The sequence below is a fragment of the Dryobates pubescens genome, chromosome 8 (genome assembly GCF_014839835.1).
Source record: "Dryobates pubescens isolate bDryPub1 chromosome 8, bDryPub1.pri, whole genome shotgun sequence".
Lineage (NCBI taxonomy): Eukaryota > Metazoa > Chordata > Aves > Piciformes > Picidae > Dryobates > Dryobates pubescens.
Genome location: NC_071619.1, coordinates 8,084,199 through 8,109,765, shown reverse-complemented (window position 1 = coordinate 8,109,765; position 25,567 = coordinate 8,084,199). Strand labels below are relative to the sequence as shown.

Sequence of the window (25,567 nt, the reverse complement as noted above, 5' to 3'; positions counted from 1 at the left end):
TGAGGCAGGAGATTCGCTTTAGGGCTGACTGTTACTCGAGAAGGTTTATGGTGTTGGCTGGGGCATACCCTCCCGTTTGTATCAGCTGACGTAGCTTATGTCTGATAAATGACTAATAGCATTTCTGTAGAGGTGTTACTGGTTACGGATTAAGATAATACGCACACTTTCCCCCCCACCCTGCCCTTGGGAAGGGGCAAGATTTGATGTTTGTAAACCACTGCCAGAGCGTCAACAAGCCAGTGCCGCCCGCTCCTTCCCACACCGCCTGTGCCTTTCCAAGCACAGCCCCCGGGGCAAGCCCCGAGCACCCTGCTCCGGCCGGGCCGCGGGGCAAACCCGTTTGTGCTAGCCGCCGGGCTGCCCCGGGCTGGCTGGCTGTGCCGCCGGGCAGGTGCCGGCGGCGGAGGGAGGGATCGGGCCCGGCGCCCAGGTGGGGCCGGCGGGAGAGGGCGCGGCCCACGGCGGGGGGGGGGGCTGGCCGGGGGCATCGCCCGCCCCCCCCTGCCCCGCCAGCGCTGCTGGGCTCCCGTGCGGCGCCGGCCGCCCCCGGCCGGTAGCGGCAGCCCTCCCGCAGGGCGGGCTCAGTGCAGGGGGCTGCCTGTCCTGCGGTCGCCAGCCCGGCTGCAGCCCGGCGAGAGGGGGGGTGGTGGGGGGAGCTCGGTTGCCTCCAGGGCCGGTCCTCTGCCCCCTCCTTCTCTTCCTCCCTCCCGCCGCGGCGGCGGAGGGCTGCGCGGCCACCCGCGCCTCCCACCGCAGGGGCCTCCCCGTATGGTCCCCGCTGCTGCCATGAGCCAGGCCCCGACCCCCCGCGGCCCTGACCCGCCGGAGAGCGATGCCCACAGTGGAGCCCCCAGCCGGGGCCCCGGCCGAGGGATGCCGCCGCCGCCCAGCCTGCCCCAGCTCCTCCACAAGTAAGAACCACCCCGCGTTCCGCCGGGCCGGGAGGGCGGGAACGCGGGCAGGCGCGGGTTGCTCTCCCTTCCCGGCGACGGTGCCCCCCTTCCCTCCCCCGCGGCCAGACTGACAGCCGGGCGGGTGGAGGGTCGGCCCGGCACCGGCCCTGGCCGAACGGTGCCCTACGGGGATAAGCCTAGTCTCCGCCGCCCGGTACGGCGCCCGGTGACGGGGCCGTCCCCTCTGATGCGGGGCATGTATACAGCGAAGGCTAGCACTGGTCCCGTTCCCCAGACGTGTCTGCTCTGAGAGTCCTCGTGTCTCTTTTCCGAGGGGTCGCCCCGGCGTCGCATCTCCTCCGGGAGCTCGGTTGGGAAAGTTTTCCTGGCCTTTCCGTGCTGGAGGCCGTGCGGCGGTGCGTGTGGCCGCCCGCTGTGTCCGCCAGCCGCTCCGCTGCTCGGGGCGCCGGTCTCTCCCTCTCGGGCCTGGGGCAGGGACTCGTGTGGTGCCAGCAACGATCTCATCTCGGCAAAAGTGCCACGGAAAAAGTAACCTGGAAGGCTCGTTAACGAAGGCAGCGAGTGGGAGTGGGATTTTGCTGTTTCATTTTCCGTTCGGAAAGAGAAGGGAAAAGTACTTTTGTTACCCAGACGCGGTGGTGCAAGCAGTACGTTTCTGGCTAATTGAGAAGCTTGAAGACAACCCAGAAGCTCCACAGTTAGTACGTGAAGCTTGAGAAACGCTTTAGTTATCTGTGCAGATTCAAGATGGTTGCATGCGTTGGATCTGATTTTTCACGAGTCTTAACATGGTAGAAAACATAGAGGCTTCTAACAGCAGTAAATTTACTAACGCCCAGTTAGGGAGCCGTTAGCATTGCCTTCTATTACTTTTAAGATTTGCTGCTCGAGCTGGCGAGTAGGACGCTGAGCGCTGCGCAGCAGCGTGGGGCGAGAAACGCTTTTGGCGTGATGTCCCAGGCCACCAACGGGACTGAGGCTGGTGCCCGTCCGACAAGCGACGTGCCAGGATGACACAAGGCACTGTTGAGCTGCGGCGGCCTCACCACTGGGCTAGCGCCGCTCTCCTGCAACTACTCTTTTATGAAAGGCCCTGGGCTGGGTCACCTCTTTCACCAGTTTGTCAACAAACCGCAACAACGTAACTAACGGAGGAAATGATTTCAGTCCTCTCCCTTGTGTTTACAAAACACACATGTCCACGTAGATAAATACATATGTGCACGTGTGCTTTAAAGCTACCGCAAACTTTTGAGTCTGGGCGTTATTTTAAGTCGGGAATTGCATTATAAATATGTATGAAACGGGACTGTTAAAGTTGCTGTGGAGCATGGCCCGTAAATTTCTCAGAGCTTGGGTTTATTTTTGTTTAGCTGCTTTTAAGCCGCGCTTTGTAACTGAATTGTGAAAACGTTGACACTTCTCGCTGCCCACGTTTTTGTTCCCAACTGGAAATACAGACTTGCAAGTTTGCATTGAAACTTGAACGCTAATGGTCACTTCCTCAAGCTGCTGGGCAGCTGCAGCTCTACATAGGAATTGTAATTTGTACTTAGCCAAAATCAGTCTCAGGGTTTAAAGTATGGTCTCCAAACGTGGCCCTTGTTTTGTCACATCGATCAAGACTTTGTGTGGACGCGATAGTCAGATAGGTGAAGCTGTTGAGACTGCTTCATGATTGTTTCTAATGGGGCACGTGTTCTGCGCAGAGGCGCTGTGGGTTTTGCTGTTTGTGCCTGCTAGCAAATCATAGGTAGGAAAACTTAAAATGGTTTCCATTCGCGCCTATCTTTAATGGAAAGGTTGGAGAGAGGGGCCACGTTCTGACCGTTCTTTGTCATGGTAACGTGACACAAAATGGCAAATGTCGAACGTCTCCATCTAAGGTCCTGCAACTTGATCGTGTGGTGGTGTAATCGTGCAGCACAATTTGGCGTGTGCCTCTGTGTTTACCTGATGAGTAAGAGATCTCTACCCTGAATTTAATTGGAAACTCAGGACAGCAATGTTTTGCTTTACTGATAACAACTTGGTGGTTTATAGTCCGAGCTGAATATTTAGTGATGGGTGGGAAGGAAGATGTTAGGGAATATCTTAAATTGCTCTTCTGAATTTGTTTCTAATGTAACAGGTGCTCTGACTGGCAGATTAGGATGGAAAGGAAAGTAATGAATCTTCTACAAAATCAAGTCATTACTAGGAAAGGAAACATTCTCATTTCCCAAGCACTTTGGTTTCTTTTCTTTTTTTTTTTTTAACAGTTGCCATCTTTTTACTTTTAGTCTAAGTGAGTCTGCAGCCAGTGACTGCGGGGAGGTCATAAAATCTCCTGGTGTTTAACCGGATCTCCTTGTTTCGATGACTCTAATTTTTAGTGTGCCATTTAAACTGTAAAAAAACCCTCTGGACTCCTTCCTTTTTCTGGTAAAAATCTTTACAGATGTTAGGTGAACACCAACATAATTAAACAAAAATTACTTCCTACCTGAGCCGCTGCTGAACTTTCACTGTGAATACTGACCACTGAACGAGACTTTAAACAAAGTTAGGGCTCTGAAATGGTTTTTGCAGCAGCTACAAAGGCTGAACTCATGCAACCTAGGCAGCGTGTTACCATGTTCTTTAAATGCCTCTCTGCTTTAACGTTTGTAAATGGAATTTTAATGATAAAATATGTCTGAATCCTTAGTTTGAAATTCTTTGCAGCTAGTACTTGGCTACAATAATACATCAATTGAAATGTGGTGCCTACATGTTGTACTTTCCCCCCCTGAGTGACAACGTCATTTCAGTTGATAATAGAGGTCCAGTAATAAGATTCACAGTTAAAGCTTTCTATCTGTGCAGGCTGTTGTAATCTTTGACGGGAAGAAACTTCTCATTTTCCAAAACTGAAAGCCTTATTGCAGTCAAATCAGTTCCTGAAGTCACAGAGCTGAGATTGAAAAGCTGGATTTCCACACTGCAGAGAATGACTTGCAAAACCCTACGCTTGCATATGAAATAAAGGGGAGGACTGAGAAGACAGAGGACAGTTGCAATGGTGTTGGTTAGTGGTCGTAGTGTTTTCTGCTGTGGTTATGTGCAAGGAATGGAAATGCAGGTTAGGGTCTGTGGTACTGGCAAGTGAAACACTTTTGGCATATCTCTGAGGAGTCCCCAGGTACCTGTTCCGCACTGGAAGGTTGGATAGCGTTTTTGGAACTGCTGGTTTGGGTTTGGTTTGGGGGGTTTCTCCCTCTTTTGCTAAGCCTGCTCTTAGGAGCAAAGTTTTCTTGGTGGTGTGGGGGTTTTGTTTACATTTGCAATTACATTGCAAAGTGTGATTTTGATGGGTTTTTTTTTTTAGATGACAGCTCAGTGTGTGACAACTTTTAGCACCTGCTCTTAAGACTGAGTGCCTAAGCAGTATGAAAGAGTGGAGACTGCTATTAATACTGCCGGTGTCAATACTATCAATACTGTGGTTCATGGCAACTAGCAATGGAAGTAACTGATGGAGCAACTGGCTGGAAATAGCTGAGAGGAAGGACTGGGTGGTGGTCCTGGGCTAACTATGAAGGTGTAGCACAGAGAGTGCTTTCTGTGAGAGTTCTCACTTCAAAGATGCTGCAAATAAACTCCATAATTAAAGGAGACATAATTGTATTGAAATGCAATCTCCTTATATGTTTTAATGGCTGGTTGCGTGCTTTTGATTCTAATGATTTGTCATGGGTAATATCTGTCTGGTGGAAATGGAGTGGTTTTTAACTCCCTGTGTTGATACAGGAGCATAACTTTGTTTTTGCAAACTGAATAAAGACATCTTGTAACAATGGGGGGGAAATCCAAAGTTAATGTATCATTTTTTTTTTCCTAAGGGGTTGTGCCCTGGAGATTTTGAGCTTCTCTAGAAGGAAAATGGAATTTCCAACATCTGCTCCTGAGTTGTCATCAGTTTGTGCCAGTTCTGGGGGCAGAGAGGAGTAAGCAGGCTGGTGCTGAATGCTTTGAGTCTTTTATTTCCTATAGCAGAGAGGAGGAAAATTGTTAGGGAAAAATAACCTCCAACTTCTTTTTAAAACCTATTATGTTAAGCATGTGATTTTTGAGATTTTGTTACTTATTTGCTTCATTAGGCTTTTATTTTGTGTGAAGTGTTGGATCTTCTTTTTTCTTTGTCTTCCCCCCCCCTCCCTCCAACTCAGGGTCTCTCAGGAGAGATAAAATATGAAATGTACTCCCATTATATACATTAGTCATGGCAAATAGTTTGGCTTATATGGCAAAGGCTGAACTGATACTTAACAAGGGGACATTAGGAGAAACACTGGTTTTACTGTTTCTCTTCTTACTGTTACTGATCCAGGCTTTCTGTATTTATTTGCCTTTTAAAGTACATCTCCAAAATCTGAGTGGCTTCCCCGCCCAACAGAGCCCTGAAAACTCGTGGAGTTTGTGTTGTAACAACTGTAACAGCCCTAAACGGAGATGAAAACAAAATAGAGAACACTGTTGCTGTCTTAGCTGAGAAGCTTTACCGAAACAAGGGGCAGGAGCTGAAAAAGCAGAATGCATGGGGTGGGACTTGCCAGGGAATGTGGGAACCAAACCTGCATTATTAAACACCTCCTTTTGTTTCCCATTGATCCTCTCTGTATGTTATGAAACACACAGTGAGAGAACATTAATTTCCTTGGAATTGTCTGTGTCCTTGCTGCGTAACTATTCAGATGGAACTCCTCTAAGACCTCTCCTGACATTAAAATCAGGGCTAAAAATGTATGCGTGCATGGTGGGGCTGGGAGGAGGCAGGGACAGGGACACCTGTGGGCTGCTTCACTTCTAAGTTTGATTGCTTACAAAAAGTATCATGAGCTGTGATAATTACCTCTGAGTCTGGTAATTAAAATTTCTCTTTTACCATTTAGTTTTCTTAACATTTCACATTCAAAGTACTTTTAACAAAATACTTTTATTTTGGGGGGGGTGGAAACCAGTGATTCCTCCTGCATATCAGGTGTGACCCAAAGCCTAAAGAGCACTTAGTCACACAAATGATCTCCATTTAAAATAGAAGTCATTTCAAGTGTGGCTTGCTTTGTCTTGAAATCTGTTGTGTTTTTGTTTCCTGGTTGGTTGTATTTTGGGTGTGTTTTTTTGTTGTTTTAAAACTCCTATTCAAAACTCAAGAAAAGCCCAAGAAAATGGAATTGAAGGTTTGAAGAGAGGGCACAGAGATGCAAAGTGGAAAGAAGTCAGGAAAAAAAGAATGCCTTGCATGCAAACATCTGCACAGAATCTGCCTCGTATTATCAGTTGCCAAACAATTCTTAGTTGCCCAGAAATGTCAGAATTCTTTCACACATTTTTAGTGGGGAGGGAGGTAACAGCAGTGGTATCAGATTCAGTAAAAAATAATGTGTACTTTATAAGAAGCAATGCAGTGAGTGAGTTTTAGACACAACACACGGCAGGGGAATCTTCTCTACTCAAATTAAGTCACCTGGATGTTGCTCTTTTACTGGCAGTTTAATGCTGCTCTTCCCATCAATAGGGAGCCTGGGAAATGTGTTCTGGTTTTCCTCTTTATTCAGCTCTTGTCCATTCAAGGCACCTAACACTGAGTAGCCACCTGACCTGCTGAGTTGCTGCTATGCTGAGGTGATGCTGCTGCTAAAATGTGTCTGGCACTATTTGGAGGAAAGGAAAACGGAGATGGCTAAAAAACTCAGTATTGTTTAGTTCTCATCCTTTTGGGGGGCTGTCAGAATGGGAAGAAGTAGATCTTCAAAGTTATATTTATACCAAGCTTGTCAGAGTTCAAGGAGCATGTGGATGATCCTCTTAGTTGTATAGTTCAGGGTTTTGTAGCTCTGTGAGGAGCAGGGAGTTGGATGCCATGATCCTTTTGGGTCCCTTCCAACTCGAGAGATTCTATAATTGCAGAATTTTCTTTTGGGGTGATAAAAAATGGATTGTTTTTATGAAATAATAATTTTAGTCACTTCAAAATGCTCCTTCAAGCAGAAACTGCTTATCTGAAGAGTGAGCTGTCTGGGTATTTTGGGGTTTGTTTTTTCTTTCTTTTTTTTTTTTTTTCTTTTAATTTAAATAAACTCCCTTGATCTGATTGTCAGCTAGACACTTTATCAGACTGACTTCATTCCCCTGAATATATTACCACCACCCCCCCCCCCTTCCTCCTCTTCATCCTTTGTAACATCTTATAGTTGATTTAAGGATGTAATTGCTCTGTTAGCCTCTGCCCCTCTATGTCCAGCTGCTTTCTCTTTGTCACGCTAATGACCTGTCACAGTGAAGCTTCCACTTGACCAGAAAACCTGCCCCTTTGGGTTCTGGAAACGTTTAATATCTGTCCTGTTCTGACAGCTCGACCTCAGCCCATTTTACAAATGCCTCTTGCCTAGTTAGACAAAAAAATACCAAATGAAAGCATGGTGGATTGCGTTGCCCGAAGGGGCAAAGGCTTGCTTTCTTAAAGGATCAGTATTTGTGAGTGTACAGGCAATTATTCTGTTGTAGGCTTACTGGATTTGTGTATCTATCTATCTGTGTAAACTTGTGAAATCACAGAATGTAAGGGGTTTGAAGGGATCTCTAGAGATGGTCCAGTCCAATCCCCCTGCCCAAGCAGGATCACCTAGGGCAGACCACACGAGATTGGGCCAACGGACAATGGATCCAGTTTTTCCCTATTGCTGTATTTCAAGAAGCCCTTCTTGTTATCTTTCACCTCTCTAGCCAGGTTTAGTTCCAAGAGACCCTTGGCCTTCCTTGTTACATCTCAACATACTTGGACAGTGTTTCTATAACCCTCCCAACTGCCCAGACCCTTTTTCCCTTTCTGTAGAGTTCCCTCTTCCATTTGAATTTTTCCAGCAGCTCCTTGCTTATCCATGCAGGTCTCCTGCCTCCTCTACTACATTATTTGTTTTTATTCCAAGGGTGTACATTTTTCTTGAGCTTGGAGGAGGTGGTGTTTAAATATTAACCTGCTCTGCCTTGCCATCTAGAACCCTAGCCCATGGGACAGTTTTAAGTAGCTCTTTGAGTAGGACAAACTCTTAAAATCCAGCACAGAAGTTTTACTGTTTGCCCTGCTTCTTTCCCTGACAATACTAAACTCTATCATTTCATGAGTTTAAATGTGAGTTTAACTGATACTGATTGTACCCCAAGCTGTGTATTTATCTTGTGCCTCTGGGGAACTGTGAGGAAGGTGGATGCTCCATCATCTCAGTTGTTTAAAGACATGCGGACGTCTCACAAGCCTTTGCAGAGTGGTCCAAAGATGCCATGAGCCTTGCCTGACTCTGGGGGTGATAACCAGTCTTTACCTATACAGGTTTTGCAGTGTAGTTCATCTCTTGCATGTTTTTAACTCTAAAGCCTTGTGTTACATGAAATGTCAATGATCACAGAATCACAGAATTTCAAGGGCTGGAAGGGACCTCGAAAGATCATCTAGTGCAATCCCCCAAATGCTTACTGCTGATGGGTACTGCTTTAAGAGGGTTGGGAGAATATTCTGCTTTATCCCTTCTGGGTGTACTACTTACTAGGAAGAGATAGAGACAGGGTAAGTAAGTGTGTAACTGCTGTTCCCATGAGTAATGTCTTCTGCTGGCCAGAATAGACAGAGAAAATGGTATTGTGGGCAGGTTATGAGCAGGCTTCTTGGCTGAATTCTGATCACCTTATCCCTTCCCTGGCTTGCATGCTTTTGAGATCCCAGAAGCATGTGATGTTACCCAGTCTCAGCTTTCCTCAACTTGCCATCTGTACAGTAGGCTACAGAGTATTAGAATTCAGGCAATTTGAATTTGGTGGTGTCAAAAGCTATATACTGCTCTATCCATTGTGGCTTTTTTTCCTAGAGGGGTTGGAGATGTGTGAGTTGATGGTTCTGTGAGCTCGGACCACTTCTTCAGGAATAGAATAGAATAGAATAAACCAAGTTGGAAGAGACCTTCAAGATCATCATGTCCAACCTATCATCCAACACCACCTAATCAACTAAACCATGCAACCAAGCACTCTATCAACTCTCCTCCTGAACCCCTCCATGATGGCGACTCCACCACCTCCTCAGGCAGCCCATTCCAATGGGCAACCACTCTCTCTGTGTAGAACTTCCTCCTAACCTCCAGCCTAAACCTCCCCTGGTGCAGCTTGAGACTGTGTCCTCTTGTTCTGGTGCTGGTTGCCTGGGAGAAGAGACCAACCTCTGCCTGTCCACAACCTCCCTTCAGGTAGTTGTAGACAGCAATAAGGTCTCCCTTGAGCCTCCTCTTCTCCAGGCTAAGCAACCCCAGCTCCCTCAGTCTCTCCTCATAGAGCTTGTGTTCCAAGCCCCTCACCAACTTTGTTGCCCTTCTCTGGACACAGGAGTTGCTCTTGCAATTTCTATTTACATTTGAATCTTTGTTTTAAGGAATAGACTTGAAGTACCTCTGCAGTAAGTTGCTTGGTGGGTGATGTTCCCTTTCCTGTGCTAACGAATACTCTTCAGTGGGCTTTTGTATAGTTGAGAAGCAGTGGTAAACTGACTGCTGTCTGTTTGTGCAGTAGGAAATATTATTCTTGTCTCTGCTGATTCATGTGTTCTCTTAGGGGAAGATGTGCTAAGTAATATTTTAAGTTGATGACACACATGGTTTATTACACTGACCGACTTGTAGTGTTCTCTCTTTGGTCTCCTTTTGTGTTTTGAAAAGAAAACCAAAACTGTAAAATGAAATTGGAAAGTACTTATTGAGAACAAAGTGCTGTATAATGCTTTCACAATGCCTCTTTCACCCTGCTTTCTGTTTTGCCTCAAACTGGAGTGAGAGTTGATTAATTTCTGGGACAGAGAAGGTTCCTCCTGGAGAGCTGTGCTTAGCTATGTGTGCTTGCGTGGTTTGCGGTCTAGATGCCACTCCAGAGGATGCCAGAGATTTCCTGTCTCAGAGACTATGCACAGTTCTCAAGGCTGACAGTGGGATTTGGAGAAAAGGTGACTCTGGTCTCCTGACATCATAGAGAGAAATATTAGTAAACTAGGGTGAGATTTTTTTCCAGCACCAGGCTCCTCTTATCTTTCAAACTCTTCTATTAACACAACTTAACATTCACACCCCGGCAGCCCATGTGCTCTGTGCCATCCATTTGTGCCCTGCTCATGCCACATTCTTCTAAGGTCACCTACAGCTTTCCACTGTCCTGCCAACCAACAACCAAATATTGAGCTCTTTTCTTTATTTACCACTTCAAGGTCACTATTCTGTCCTGTGGCAACACCTACTCCTCATGACACATGCCTTTTGCTGGCATCTTTCTGTTGATTGTCTTTGAGATGGCCAAAGAGGTTGGGTTCAGGTTGCTGTGACCTGTGTTATGCTTAGGAAAGTGGTGTTGATGTGTTTATAGGTGAACATGTTTGTAAGTAATACAGAAGAACAGTGGTTGACTGGGATGGTGTTTATAGATACTGCTGTTGGCAGCATGGGCAAACAGATTCCTTAGTAAAATGGTGTCAACAAAAGAACCAAAGTTCTGTGGTAATTCAGTCCAAGTCAACTCTTGTGTTTTCTGCACTGTTTTGGATATTATTTGAACATACCTTCTCTTCTCCAGCTCCTGAAGAAGTGGGAAAAGTGCTAACTACTTCAAATTTGACAATAAAATGTACGTTTGATCACATACCGGTGTAACTTTGACTTCAAAAAGACAAGAGATTGTTACAGTTTAACCTAGATTTTGTTTGTTTTCTGTATTGCAAAGCAATGAAGAATTTAATTTCCTAAAGAAAAAAAAAGAGTAAAATGGAAATTTGCAAGGGCTTGAAGTGATTTAGTCATTTTGTTTAGGTAGGTAAAGTACATCTGAGTAAAGGAACACATTTTACATATTACCCTAATATGTTGGGTGGCCAAGCCAGTTTGCTTGTCAGTGATGAATAAGACTTGAATTCCTCTTTGGATGCAGTGTATATTCTATGAGAGTGATCTTGCAAAGCCTTATTCATACACATGAGGATTATTTATGAGTGTGAGGCTTTAGAGGATCATATCCTATCATCTAAGTCTGCGAGGCCTCATAACTATTTACTACTTGGTTTGTTCGTTCTTTTTTCCACGGGTCACTAGGAATCCTGCACAGAAATGTTAAGAACAGTGGTTGCTGATGGGAGAGACCTAACACAGTGGAAGCCAGAGGAAGTCATGGAATGTTGCTTTGTGTCCCAGCATTGAAAGTTGCCTTTTAAAAGAGAGCATGGAGCTGTGCAGGGAGGAGTACGGATGGATCCATGTTTCACTGTGCTTCTTAATAGCATATTAATCACAGTATCACGGTCTAGCTAAGGCTGGAAGAGACCCCAAGGATCAGCAAGTCCAACCTGTCTCCACAGACCTCATGACTAGACCATGGCACCAAGTGCCACGTCCAATCCCCTCTTGAACACCTCCAGGGACGGTGACTCCACCACCTCCCTGGGCAGCCCATTCCAATGACGAATGACTCACTCGGTGAAGAACTTTCTCCTCACTTCGAGTCTAAACCTCCCCTGGTGCAGCTTGAGACTGTGTCCCCTTGTTCTGGTGCTGGTTGCCTGGGAGAAGAGACCAACCCCTTTCTGGCTACAACCACCTTTCAGGTAGTTGTAGAGGGCAATGAGGTCACCCCTGAGCCTCCTCTTCTCCAGGCTAAACAATCCCAGCTCCCTCCGCCTCTCCTCACAGGGCTTGTGCTCAAGGCCTCTCACCAGCCTTGTTGCCTGACATGTTTTAAATCCAATACTCTGCAGCATGTTAAAGCCTTGGTAGCTATAGGGATTTGTAGAGTTGGAGGTGGAGAGGGTTTTACAAAGAGTCCATCAGCTCCTCTCTACAGTGCTGCCCTTGACATGTGGCTGTCACTGCTGTCTTGCAATTTGTGCTGAGCATTTGAGAGAAAAAAGGCAGTCTCTTACATCTCTCTCCTAAGCTGGCTCCTCTCTCTGTTACCAGGAATTTTTGCTGTTGGTACATTTGCTGCAGATATTTAAGGGAATAATAGGAAAGTAACAGATAGAATTTTATATTTCCCCTCCTATATTTAAAGGAACTTTTATAAATTTTATGATGATGCCATTTAAAAAAAAAAAATTATGAAGATCCCCTACTATTAGCCTAATTCATATGCTAAGGACATAAAATAGCAGCAATTAGGATTACATTCTGGATTGCTGGCATAATTCATGGGGGGAAGTTGGCTCTGAGCTGCAAGACAGCTGTTTGTAGCCTTTTCTGTACAACATACTGTCTCTTATTGTGCATTTTGGCAGCACTTGGCACTGCTCTGTTTGTAATCTCCTCCTGCTCTGTAGAATGTAATACCCTTGTACACAAAGATACAAACACGCAGAGGAGAGACTCTCCACGCATTTCTCACTCATCTGTTTAGCATGATAGATTTCTATTTTGTATGTCTTCCTTTAAAGCCTTCAAACCTGCCATTTGGCACTACTAAAATGTAAAGCTGCATTATGTGAAAGTTGGTAGCAGTGTTCCAAAGCTGAGGACTTGATTGGCAAGTTTTAGCTGTGAGTAAATTTTCACAGCTGATCCATAAATCCCCAACAGACCATTAGGAGCTTCAGAGCAGCTCTGGCAAGCTCTCCTACAATAATTGTAGTTTTAAGTTTGTTATATTTAGTTTTCTCACCTCTTAGCTGGATGCCAGGAGGACCTCACTAGAAGCAAACCTACTCTGTGTATACTTTTTCCTCCAAGTTGGCGTGAGTACAAGCAACACAGTGTGGGAGAAGGGCTTGCTGGTTGACTCCCAGTGGACAAAGCTGAGACCTTCCAAGGGTGTGATTTGTGACAAATATCCCCCAAATCTGGATCATTACAGTAATTCAAGGCCACTTGGAATACATAATTTCTCAGCCCTCACCTCCAGCCCCTGCTCTTAAGAAATAACAGAATAATCAAGGGAGGCAGAGAAAACACTTTTTCAAGCTTAAACATGACAGAGTTGTGTATAACTTTGGGACAGAGTCAGCTCTTAATTTGAAGGTAATTGTAGTGATTTATCTGTAATGAAGCTGGCAGAGTGAGTAGCTCCTAAGAGTTGACCACTGCTCTAAGAACAGAACTGCATGGATGGCAGCAGTGAGAACAGCAGGCCTTTCCTTTCTGGTGCCAGGCTTTGATGGAAATGATGTTGCTGGAGCAGCTGGAGCCTGGCTTTGATAGCACATCCCCTTTAGGCTCTCTGCTTTCTACACCTGCAGCAAAACCAGTGCTATAGCAATTGTATTGCATCTTTGGTAAGATCTGGAGAATGTTTCTTAAATACTAGATCTCCTCTGGGTAGCTTGATAAAGCTAGAGAAGAGGTTCCTATCAGTCCCCTGGATTTGGATCCTGCTGGATGGGCTCCAGAAACCAGCTCAGACTTGGCTTTGAGCAATCAATGAATCTTTTGCACATTTCCTTCTGAAATCTAAACTTTGCCCAAGATGTACTTGCCACTGGGTGGAGTCTGGTGTATCACTTTGCTAAAGGGACAAGGGGACTATGTGGAAGGGAGGGATGTGTCTGCATGGTAAGTAAACTCTTCCAAAGGGATATCTTTTTTTTTTCCCCTATCTAGAAGAGGGAAAGAGAAACTGACTCTCTTTATTCTCTTTTACATTAAACCCAGCATTTCATACCTATACCCCATGAATTATTTCTTTACATGGGATCCCAGTAGAGAAGCAACATCTGAACTATTTATGGGAAGAAAAGGGAGAAGAATTGGTGGTGGTCTTTTAGTTGAAATTTCAAATTTAAGTTTTGTTTTGTTTAGAGCAAGTATAGCAGAAATGATATTAAAAACTCCTTCCAACAAAAATTCCTTCCTGTTAAAATCTTAGGAGGATCAGAAGCTTTGATTAGAGTCTTGGTAGGATAAGGAGAGCGTAAGTGACTATAAATAGCAATACAGTGAGTAATGATCTTGCCCTACAAACTTTGTGTTGAACTTAAGCAGGAGAAGGTGAAAATATCACCTGACAAGCTTCTTGCAGGGAGGCATCTCTGATTAAAGTAGAGGATTCTTCAATGAAAGAAATGGAATTGGTTGTCCTTAGTTTCAAGTGCTTCAATGTCATTTGATGCAGGAAGTCAAGGGGGAGATGTCATTCCTGCAGTAGGAATGGAGTGCTCACAATGCCTGGGCCAGTTACAGTATCTGACAAACTAGAAATGCTAGGAGTGATAAGAGTAAATGAGCTAAACACGTGTACAAATGAAATGCAGAGCATCCTCCAGAGTGTCTGCTGAGAAGGACACTCCACAACCTCTCTGGGTAGCCTGTTCCAGTGTTCTGTCACCCTCACAGTGAAAATGTTTTCTGTTATGCTCACGTGGAGCCTTCTCTGCTCCATCTTGTGCCCATTGCCGCTTGTCCTGTCACTGGACCTCACTGAGAGGAGCCTGGATCCATCCTCCTGACGCTAGCCCTTGGTGGGGTGTCTCCTCCTAGTAATTCTTCTACCTGGCAAAAAAACCCCACAGGGATAGCTAGAGTGAGTCAGTGACCAGTGTTCAGACAAGTAAGAAGTTTACAGGTGGAGCCTAAGATCATGGAATCATAGAATGGTCCAGGCTGGAAGGGACCCCCGAAGGTCATCTAGTCTGACTTCCCCACAGTCAGCAGGGACATCCCCAACTAGATCAGGCTGCCCAGGACCTTTTATAGATGAATCCATTAAAAAAAAAGGCTAAACATAAGAGGAGTCTTATTGGTGACACTTGTTCTAAAATACAAGCAGGGGAAAGCAACTGTGGAAGATGAGGGGGTAGTTCAGCAGACTTGTTTTTCACCACAGTGTTAACCTAAACTCCTGCCTAGTTGTCAACCATTACTGTCTATCAGGCAAAATCAGCCTTAGTTAAAAAGCTACTTTTGAGCCAGTTGAGAATATTGAGGAGGATCTGGCCATCACTTCAATTGCTGTTTCTTTGGGAAGAACATGTCAGGAAAAAATAGCTCCATTCTGGTTATCCTCCATTTCCACCATTCCCCGAAGGATGGCAAAGGTCTCGTGAGTGGTGGTATTGACCAGGAAGGGTTTCAGTCCTGCCCTGCTCTGGGAATTTGCCAGGCTGGGACAGTGTAGGATGAGCAGGGACCTGCTATAGGGAAGGTTTTGATTGGATTCATCAGAGATACGTCAAGAAGGTCAGTTATGCGAGAGAGCCATACCCAGGAGAAGAATCAACCTTTATGTGGCAAAAAGCCTATGTACTTCTCCCTAGCTTCTTTGGGAGCACCTAGGTGTTAGGCCAGCATTAAGTCAAGCAACTTTCTGCCCCCCCCCCCCCCCCCAACACTTTTCTGCAGTCTAGTCTTGGTCTAGCTAGTTTTCTTTTCCACCTATTAATTAAAATGAGAATGAAGTTACATTTATCTGAGGGTGCAAACACAGTAGTTTGCTTTTCCCTTTTCATGAGAGGAAAAAGTGGCATACTTACACCTTTAGTAATTGCAGGAGGCAACTGACAGGAAGACTTAGTAAGTTTCTTATCCTGTGTGGATGTTATTTACCTGTGAAGCAGCTGGGGTGGCCGAGAGGTTCTCCAAGCTGTTGTGGACATGTTTTTAGAGTACAAGTGATTTGGAAGAAACAAACCAGAGTGTTTCCCTGATTGAAAGGGTGCCTAGCCTTACCTCGGGCCACAGCAGGATATTAATAGAACATACTGCATTTCCTTCACAAAAATACGAAGGGCACTTTGCTGAGGAAAAAAAATAATCCTGCTGTGCCTTTCTGTCTGTGGGACCAGCTCATCACCCAGCTAAAATTAAAAGGTGAAGTCAGGCAGTTCTTGCTTTCTATTTTTAACCTGCTCCAGCATATGAATGTGAGTGTGAAATCTTTCTTTAGGCCTCTCTTAACTTAATTACCTACTTATTCAAAATATTCTCTTCTCCAATTGCTGAGCTATAATTACAGTTCATCTTTTCTGTGGCCATGCTTTAGCTGCTCGATCTTTGTTTAATTAGCTTTATGTTTAATTCCTAGTTCTGTGGGGTATTTTTATTTTATTTATTTTTTTTTTACAGTGATGGAAAGCTTGTGGTAAGTGTTTAAAGTCTATTTTGATCTGTTGAAAGATTAGCAAGTAGATGATGTTTTAATTTATCTGCTCCATGGGGTTTTTTTTCCTCTTCTGGAAGTCCACTTTCAGACCAAACAAAACAATAAAAGGAACTCAAATGAATGATTTTCATTTGACCTTAATAATAGAAAATGATGTAGTGCCTTAAAATTTTTGGTTACAATTTCATTTCTTGACTCTTTTGTTGTTGTTGTTGTTCTGTGCAAGCTTATTTCTGTTTTGTTTATGTGGCTTTTCTTTTGTTTGGGTGGAAGGGGTGTTGTGGCTCTGGCACAGGAGGTGCAGTGGAGTTGCTGATAAATCATAGCTTTCCCCCATTCTTTTTCTGCCGATTTGGATATGCTGAATTCTTCTTCCTGCGTTTGAGTGGATCTGTGGAAAATCCTAGCCAACCGCCTTTGCAATTAAATCAAGTCGTCTTTGCCTGTATAGAGTAATCATGTTTTCCATGCTGGCAGTTTCAGCCTGCAGAGGGTGTGCTTCCCTCCTTCAAACCATCACCAAACCAGTGCCGTGCCGGTAACGCAGGGTCCCAGCAGCTCTGTGCTGGGAGCTGGGCATGCCCCCAGGGGTACGCAGGGAAAAGGGCGTCTGTCCTTCTCTGTCCCCTGTGACATCTGTCCTTCAGTTTCTTTGACTGTCAGCTGTTGGAGGCATGGGCTATGGGACTTCTTCCCAACTGACTTACCCTTTCACAGTGAGAAGGACAGTCCTGAGAGAACACAGTGATTTTTTGCATCCTCTTTGGGGACTGGCTGTTGATCCTAAACGTGGGACAAAATGAAGAGATGTACTCTTTCCTTCTCACGGTTTTTCTGGTTCTTTTGCCTTTGTCAGAGACAGCAGCTGTGGTGTCAGAGATCTTGGGAGAGTCTTGCCTCAGTTTCCCACGCCTGGTCAAGCAGTGATCAGGCTTCACTGTGCTGGGTCATACTTGTTTTGTCAGGTATGTGGCGCTGGGGGAAGTGGTAAATTTTGAAAGGTATTACCTTTAGTGTCTACATACTGCTGATGTATGAAGGTCCATACATGATTCTATCTTGGACATCTCTGTGAGTCAACTGCCTGCTGTAAACTGGGTAGCTGGTACCTGGGGACAGCTGGTTGCACCTGCCCAGGAAAGTCCCACATGCTGCAGATCAGATTGGTGTACTTCCACATACCTCCCTCTCCCACTTACCAAAAATACTGGAGATTTCATAGGCTTGGGCGTTAGATGACAGCAGTGCTGGTGAGAAACATTGCTATTCACAGTGTTTAGTGGCAGTGTTGTTAGCTAGATAGCCAGACAGTGATGTTAAGTAACACAAACCTGGAGCCACAGTGTGTGGAGGACACATCTTCCCATGCCAATCTTGGTGCTTGGAACAGCTTACCCATTAATTTGTTCCAAGCTTCCACTCCCTCCCTTCCCTGTCCAGAAAGCCCTTGGCAAACCATCTCTTCTGTAAATCCTCTTGCCTCTGGCTGGCTGCTGCTCCTGTGTTCATCCTGTCCTGCCCCCATTTTTTACTTCAGGTTGAAACTTTGTCAGCAGAGAGACTTCTGGGAGCATTTTTACATCCTGTGAATAAATACAGAAATGAAGAGCTGCATTTTATGTTTTAAATGCAGACAGGATGTTCACCTAGACAATGGGGGGAGTTTTATGAGGTTAATTATATTCATAACTGGAGACTGCAGTCCATTATTAGAGATGCTGAACTGACAGTACCTGCAGAACTTCTGCTGCTGTTGTCATTGTCTGCATCTTCTGCTGTTGTTTGGCTTTCAAAACTGATTAGTTTTGTGTGTTTCTTTTTCTAAATGGCCACAGTTACTGTGCATTAGTGAAGCACAGGCTTGACAAAAGCATCTTGACAGAATCAGTGAGTTTTAACAGTGTTCATGTACTTATGTGCTTGAAATGGAGCCTGAAAAATGTGTCCTCTGGAATCTTGCGTTATCTTTTGGCCATTGGAAGTGAAGCACCTGACAGCATTAAGCTATCAGAAGGATTCCCAGACATGGGCAAGCAGCCATTATGGACATACTAATCCACACCAGCAGATTGGGACAGTTCTTGATTTACTGCCACTCATCTGTTCAGTATAAGCTGGAGATCAGCACAACAGTTACCTTTAAATGTGATTGAAGAGTACTGAAAGGGAAAGGAGAGTTCTATGGGTATGATGCAGATCTGATAGAGTTGCTAAATGGTGAACTTTCTAGATAATCTCCAAAGTGAATTTCTCAAGGTGGTCAAAGGAACTGTTTTGCAATTCCTCCTCTGTTGGAAAACAGACACTTGAAATTTTCTGTCCTTCTCAACAGACTGGATTAAATAACTGGAGAACTAGACACTGTATCTGGTTTTCAGCAGCTTAGGCATTTATACACTTGTTTGAATGCTGCAGGGTTTACACTAACAGATTTATTGGCTGAGCTAAACCTATGGTTATAAACTAGATTATACAAATTCTTACATTGTCTTCATATTGTGGCTTTAAGTAGTTTTAGTAGTAGACTTCTATGTGAAGAATTTGAAGCATCCTCATTTTTATTTCCAGAAGTGGTACATGAAATGTGTGTATTTAAGTGGGCAATAAAACTAAAGAGCCAGGTCATAAAGCACTGCTCCCTAAAACATACAAACAATAATACAGAGATTCCTGTCCTGTAATCTGAGAATAAAACCAGAGGAAGTAACTCTCTTGGGTAGCATATCATGCAGGTGGGATAGGAGACTTCTATCTGAACATTAGTAATAAAGATTGTGTAATATTTCAACGTTTTTATGTGTGCATGCATGGACTTGTTCAGTTTTGTTTATTTAAAGAATTCCAATTTCAGAGCCTGTTCACAATTGTAGCTATTAACATTGTTAAACTTTCCCAACAGAAATAATCTTTCATGGTCTCCCACACAGCTGTTGTGCTCTCCAGAAAGATCTGTACTCCTTTAACCAGGGAGTTGCACAAAAATGGTTTAGGATGATGGTTGTTAGGGTTGGAAGGGACCTCAAGGATCATCTAGTTCCAAACCCCCTGCCTTGGGCAGGGACACCTCACACTAGATCAGATTGCTCAGAGCCACATCCAGCCTGGCCTTAAAAACCTCCAGGGATGAGGCTTCTACCACCACCCTGGGTAACCTCTTCCAGCACTCCCTGGGCAACCTGTTCCAGTGTCTCACCACCTTCATGGGGAAGAACTTCTTCCTAACATCCAATCTGAATCTACCCATTTCTATTTTTTTCCCATTCCCCCTAGTCCTATCACTACTCTGACACCCTAAAAAGTCCCTCCCCAGCTTTCTTGTAGGCCCCCTTCAGATACTGGGAGGCCACAATTAGGTCTTCTCAGAGCCTTCTCTTCTCCAAACTGAACATCCTGGTGGATGTGGGGAGGCCTGTGGATGTAGTCTACCTGGACCTCAGCAAGGCCTTTGACACCGTTCCCCATAGCAAACTCCTGGCCAAGCTGTCAGCCCATGGCTTGGATGGGAGCACACTGAGATGGGTTAGGAACTGGCTGGAGGGCCGAGCCCAGAGAGTGGTAGTGAATGGTGCCACATCCAGCTGGCAGCCAGTCACCAGTGGTGTGCCCCAGGGATCAGTACTGGGCCCCTTGCTCTTTAACATCTTTATTGATGATCTGGACGAGGGCATCGAGTCCATCATCAGTAAATTTGCTGATGACACCAAGCTGGGGGCAGGAGTTGATCTGCTGGAGGGTAGAGAGGCTCTGCAGAGGGACCTCGACAGGCTGGACAGATGGGCAGAGTCCAACGGCATGAGATTTAACACATCCAAGTGCCGGGTTCTGCACATTGGCCACAGCAACCCCATGCAGAGCTACAGGCTGGGGTCAGAGTGGCTGGAGAGCAGTCAGGCTGAGAGGGACCTGGGGGTGCTGGTCGACGGTAGACTGAACATGAGCCTGCAGTGTGCCCAGGCAGCTAAGAGGGCCAATGGCATCCTGGCCTGCATCAGGAACAGTGTGGCCAGCAGGAGCAGGGAGGTCATTCTGCCCCTGTACACTGCACTGGTTAGGCCGCACCTCGAGTACTGTGTCCAGTTCTGGGCCCCTCAGTTTAGGAAGGATGTTGACTTGCTGGAACGAGTCCAGAGAAGAGCAACAAAGTTGGTGAGGGGTTTGGAACATAAGCCCTACGAGGAGAGGCTGAGGGAGCTGGGGTTGCTTAGCCTGGAGAAGAGGAGGCTCAGGGGTGACCTTATTACTCTCTACAACTACCTGAAGGGAGGTTGTAGACAGACGGATGTTGGTCTCTTCTCCCAGGCAAGCAGTACCAGGACAAGAGGACACAGTCTCAGGCTGCGCCAGGGGAGATACAGGCTGGATGTTAGAAAAAAGTTCTATACAGAAAGAGTGATTGCACATTGGAATGGGCTGCCTGGGGAGGTGGTGGAGTCGCCATCACTGGAGGTTTTTAGGAGAAGACTTGACGGGGTGCTTGGTGCCGTGGGTTAGTTGCTTGGGCGGAGTTGGATTGGTTGATGGGTTGGACGCGATGATCTTGAAGGTCTCTTCCAACCTGGTTTATTCTATGTATTCTATGTATTCTATGTAAACAGCCCCAACTCCCTCAGTCTGTCCTCATAGGAGAGGTGCTCCAGCCCACTGCTCATCCTCGTGGCCCTTCTCTGGACACCTTCCAGCATCTCCAGATCCTTCCTGTAATAGAGTAGCAGTACTCCAGGTGGGGTCTCACCAGAGTGGAGTAGAGGGGGAGTCACCTCCCTCGACCTGCTGGCTATGCTTCTCTTGATGCAGCCCAGGATGTGATTTGCTTTCTGGGCTTCCAGTGAGTACTTGTGGCTCATGTTGAGCTTCTCATCCACCAGCACCCCCAAGCCCTTGAGGTCCCTTCCAACCCTCACAATTCTATGATTCTGTGTATATGCTAAACTGTATTGTCCTAAAGGTCCATTGGTTTCCTTCTGGATTTCTGGAGCAGTGTTGATACAATGGAAGCTGTCTTTGTATTTTCAGGGAGTGATTTTAAAAAGCAAACAAACTTTAACTGTTCCAAACTGTCCCTCAACAGTTCAGCTTTTGTGTCAGTTGAGACTTCAGATCATTGCATGGCCCATGGCACAAGTTAAATTTGATTAGTTGCCCCTAATATTACCACATTTGTGATAAGTTTGTGATGAGGTTAGCCTGACCTGGTTGTTTGGAGGGTTGGGGATTGTTGAGAAGGTTGTATAGGCTTGGCTTTGTGTAGAGAGGGCATGTGTATGTATGTAAATACGTTATGGGTATATAGAAACATATTTTCTTGAGCTGTGGATAATCACCCTGTTGTGTATCTCTCCAGGGATACTGAAGTCTTCAAAATAAAATAGGAATGGCTGCCTGGGAAAGCCATTTCAGAGGTTTAATTTGCTGTGCTCTCTGCAGGTTGCTCTGTCAAGGGCTTACTTATCTTTGACTTCTGGGAATAAAAACTATCTCAAGAAGCACAATGGGATGTGTTAGGCCAGAATTATCTGTAAAGGGGATCCACTGTGAAACTAGACTGCTGCATGGTCTGGCTTCTCTTGTGGCGAGACTGAGCCCTGCAGCACGCACATCAGGGGCCAGAAATAACATAGGATGCTGGTCATTCCTCATGGGAGAAGTGGGTGACACTAAAGGCAACTGTGACTATACAAAATACAGTATTTGGTTGCTGAGTTGCTCTCTGATGCATTCTTTGTGCAGCATTTCTCTTCAGCTGACCATAAGAAGTTGTTTTCTGTTCCTACCAGCACGGGAATAATGTACAGAGCAGGAGTAACCTATAGCCTCTTTGACTGCAGTGGCTCTGTCCACTGCCAGCCTGTCCCACCCACTCACTGAGCTGTTTGGGGCAGTGACCTTAAATTTCTATGTTGCTATCAATTGCCATCATACTTTAATCTTGCTGCATACCTAACAGAGGCTGCCAGCCAGTCACTGGGGTATCTTCAAATCAACTTGCTGGGCCTGGAGAGCTCTATCCCAGTATGATTTTTTAAAATATACATAGAATTGGTTAAGGGTATAAGCTGAAATTCAAATTTGTACTTAAACATGTTTTTTATTTCAAACAATATCCTACTAAGGATTTCAGTAACATACTTTACAAATCACTCTTCAGATGCTTTTTTTCTGGAGTTCAAATGGCTAGGTTATAAATGAAGAACAGACTGGGGAGGTTTCACAGTATTAGTGATTATCTTGTAATGTTTTCCAGATGGCAGAACATGATGTAATCCATACTGCCCAGTTTGTTTCACTGCATTATATACTCCATCATAGCCCATAAGTAACCAAGAGACTTTAAGAAGCTCATCAGGCTGTTAGGACGATAGCTGGTTAATCCAAATGTGCTTTATTACCTTATGAAAACTGCAGATTAACAAATCACTTGTTGGTGAACGCAGGAAGATTGATTGCTACTCAAAGCTCTTCGAGAACTAGATATGCAACTAGGATTAGTTTAGCTCATGCTACACTTCAGTGAATGAATTCCATTTTCCTCAGGGCTGTGGAGTAGTTTACATCTGCTCAATTGTAAATTTCTGTAGTAGCACTGGCTGGTTTTGATTCCTGTTCTCTGGAACCCTCTTCTTTGAGGAGGTGATGGAGATGCTTGTTTGTGGCTTTCTGCGTTGATCTGAAATAAGGCCACAGCTCCAGCATCGCTGGTTGTGTGGGCACAGTGGCTAAGGTCAAATTAATTGCAGCTTGCAGTTGCTCCTCATTCCACCAGTGCATGTGCAATAATGTTGTTTACTAATCAGTGCTTTTATTAGGCTGATAAACCATCATTTGAATGGCAAAGCCATCACATTTAAGTAGGCACTTAGCTCAGGATTTTCTCCGCATTAATTGAAGGCGCCAGGGGTACTGTGCTGGGACAGGTGCAGTCTTGCTGTGCAGAAGCAGGATTTGAGGAGTACATGGGGAGGGACAACTCCCTGTGCATCTTGACATCCAGCTGTGTAGTGTTTCTCGCTTGAACCCACATCCAAGAAGACTTCCAGGGAATTAGGGCTGGGGTAGGAGGTTTCAAGCGGCTAGCAGCTACCCTGTAGAGCGGGTTTTGTCGGCACATCTTTAGGCTATTCGACGCTTGTGGGGTAAGCCCAGAAAAATGGGATGGAGAGAAGAGGAACAGAAAAGACCAAGATACATGGTATTAACTAGCTCCTAGAAAGGAGAAGAAAATTTCCTGAATTGGGTTCAGTGTCTTGCAATTGTCTCACCAGCCATGGAGCAACAGTAACCTTTACTGTTGGTAGGACACAGCTCACTGGGCTGGTTGATCTGGCATGGCACTGGCATGGCACTTCCTACCCTATCTACATGCGTTCAGGCAAGGAGAGTTGGAACAGGAGCTGAGAAACACTAGCAGGAAGAGAGTTTTCAACACAGTTGTTGTGTTGATGGTTGTGCCATGTTTGCTTTTGTTGCTGTTTTATCCAGTGACTTCCTCATCTGGTTTTCATCATGCATGGCATTGCTTGGCTGGTAGCTGTTTTTATTTTTCCTTTATCAAGTCTCTGGGGAATTCCACAGCTCAGTGTCAAAACATCCCCCTGTGTAAGGGAAGAGGCAAAGAGAAGAGGTTTACTTGATGTACATGTTTCATTTTACAGTTTCCTGACGATCTTCAGTTTGGCTGCTTGTAAGGAGAGCATTTGTTGTCCACAGTCACACAGTCTGGCCTTGCTCATTGGCTCAAGCTGTCTTAGCTCGCTGTGGTATTGCTGGTGATTAATGCCCTTTGCCATTCTGATTTCTACGGCTTGTCCTGCGAAACAAAATTAATGACAGTGGGTTTTGGAAACTGAGGAGTACAGAGAGCTAATTACATTTTTCATGAATATTCCTCAGCCCAGGGGGAGGGCTGTGGTGCTCAGTTTTGCAAAGCCACTTTGCCTCTTTCTCTGTGTCTTTCACAGAGTATGTGGAAGATGGGTTCCCTAGTGAAATAGGGGCTGGGAGAGGGGACAGAACAGCAGAAAGAGTCTTGAAAGGAGAGTGTTTCCATGCCCTTCTTTCACATCACTTCTCCTTTTCTCCCCCCTGCTCCTCAGCAACTTTTCCTTCGGATTTTCAACAACAGAAAATCTTCCTAATCTTCCTGATGCGCTGTCATGTCACGAGCTACCAGATCCCTCATTTCTCCACTACCAAGCCTTCTTCAGTTGTAATATTTTTTTTTTCTTGTAAGAGCTGGGTGCTGCTTCTTCAACAGCCAAACCTTGTCTGTAAAGCACGAAGCAGAAATACCCATTGCTTTTACCTGTTTGCAAGAAATGCTGCAGAGAATCACAGCAGATTCAACACCTGGAAAGGTGGTTCTGCAAAAGAATATACAGCCTTCTGATTTGGTTTAAGATGGTGGGAAGAGGAATTCAGCAGTTGTTTTCCTGAGGTAGGTTAGGGATTTTCAGACTTGATAGCATGAGAAAACCTTGTTCTGCAAACGTGAGAGTTATCAAAAGCCTGAAAATGCTCTGTTAGCTGCAGCTTCCGAGCACGGCACAATCTCTACTCCAAAAAAGACTACTTTGTTGTTGATAGAGGGAGCAACTGTGGAAGGCATTACCTCTCGGGGAGGGAGTAGAGAGCCCTTTCCTGTATTTTAAAGAGACTATAAAACAAGTTGAAATCCTGCCTCAAAGGATTTTTGGCGTGCAGGGCACGGCATGTAAGCGTAGATTTTGTGTTGGCTCAGCGCACAGACTGGAGGTCTCGGAGCCGTAAGCGCAAAAGGTCAGGATTGCATTTAGCCCATAACTAGCAACTCTGTGGTACACTGGTAGTCAGAGAAACTTGAGAAATTTGTTAAGGTGCTCCGAGCTTGATTTTGGTGTACTGGGGTCGCTTTTAAAGTCCGTGACGGTTTCAAGTAGCGCTGCCGGCAGGAAAGTCAGTTGACCAGGATACAGTGCTTTTAAAATATTTTGCTCCTCTTATGCTTTGTGTGAGTTCAGTCCTCTTCTAATTCTAAGAGGGAAAAAAAAAAAAAGAGCTATCTGTAAATGTAAAAGCTCTGTCTAGAAGTAAATTCTTTATACTTAACATGGTTAACATCCTTTCATGTATTTTTTCACTTGCCGGAGTAATACAAGATCACTAAGTTAAGTGAAGAAAATTACTCAGATACAAGGAATGATGCAAATATCCCTTTAAAATTCTCAGTTATGTTCTTCTTCCCACCTCTGCCTCCAATTTTTAATTAACCCAAACCAGGCAATTTTTGTTAATTAGTAGTGCCGTTCCACGTTTTGTGTTTTGGGAGCTGTGTTTCTGCAAACGGTCTGTAGCTTTGATAGGAAAGCTATAGAGCAAACCAGAAAGCACTTCTGCAGAAGCCACTTATTTCAGTCTTTAACCATCAGGCTGTACATACTAACCTTGCCCTTTCTCTGTTTAAGGGTGGAGGTTTATATGAAGCAGTCATGTTACATGGCTGTTCAGTCTTTTGTTACACTTGCAGGAAAAAGAATAATTTTTGCAGACAG

General features: G+C 45.1%; 1 protein-coding gene across 2 annotated transcripts in view; it reads left to right on the top strand.

Annotated features, from left to right (window-relative positions):
* Positions 1–528: 528 nt before the first annotated feature.
* RBM20 (RNA binding motif protein 20) overlaps positions 529–25,567 on the top strand; it is a 115,881-nt gene continuing 90,842 nt past the window's right edge. For both annotated transcript variants that reach the window (XM_054163423.1, XM_054163422.1), the window contains exon 1: positions 529–914. In XM_054163423.1, coding sequence (XP_054019398.1) covers positions 772–914 — 143 coding nt within the window. In that variant the 5' untranslated portion in view covers positions 529–771. The remainder of the gene's footprint in view (positions 915–25,567) is intronic.